The following is a 520-nucleotide window of genomic DNA, read 5'->3' as shown; positions in this document are numbered from 1 at the left end:
ATGGAAGGCGACTCAGAACCTTTAGCCTTTCACACCAAGTTCGGTTCAGCAGTTCTAGGCGCAACTTCCAGCCCGAGCAAGGTCGATCTTCTCAAAATTTGCCATGCTATCTCTAACAAATCTCTTTACAAAGCTCTAACAAAATTCTGGGTTTAGGAAGAAGTCTCATCTTCCCCCGCGTCAACCTTGAGTCTCGCTGAATCGCAATGCGAGCAGCACTTTGTTAGTACGCACTCTCGATTGCCAACTGGTCGTTACATGGTTCGCCTGCCGTTCTCGAAAGACATATCCACCTTGGGGCATTCAAGGTCTCTTGCCAYGAGATGCCTTGAAAGACTTCTCAAGAAATTCAAAACCGATGGGCATTTCAAGGAAACCTACTCTGATTTCCTTAAAGAATATGAGTCTTTAGGACATATGGTTCCTGTTCCTCTCGATACTCCTGATCAATCTCAGGCGTCTTACCTCCTGCATCACGGAGTTTGGCGCGAGCAAAGTTCCTTCACCAAACTGCGGGTAG

The 520-nt window shown here is 47.0% G+C and overlaps 1 protein-coding gene across 1 annotated transcript in view; it reads left to right on the top strand.

Moving 5' to 3' along the window:
• The window catches only part of LOC106792454, a 3,274-nt gene continuing 2,754 nt past the window's right edge, over positions 1-520 (top strand). Inside the window, exons 1-2 of the mRNA XM_014758882.1 lie at positions 1-81; positions 157-516. Of these exons, the coding sequence (XP_014614368.1) occupies positions 1-81; positions 157-516 (441 nt within the window). The remainder of the gene's footprint in view (positions 82-156; positions 517-520) is intronic.

This window comes from Polistes canadensis, unplaced genomic scaffold, assembly GCF_001313835.1.
Source record: "Polistes canadensis isolate GaletaPanama2010 unplaced genomic scaffold, ASM131383v1 scaffold_433, whole genome shotgun sequence".
In the NCBI taxonomy this organism is placed as follows: Eukaryota; Metazoa; Arthropoda; class Insecta; order Hymenoptera; family Vespidae; genus Polistes; species Polistes canadensis.
The sequence above is the reverse complement of the archived record's forward strand: the minus strand, read 5'-3'. Positions and strand labels throughout refer to the sequence as shown.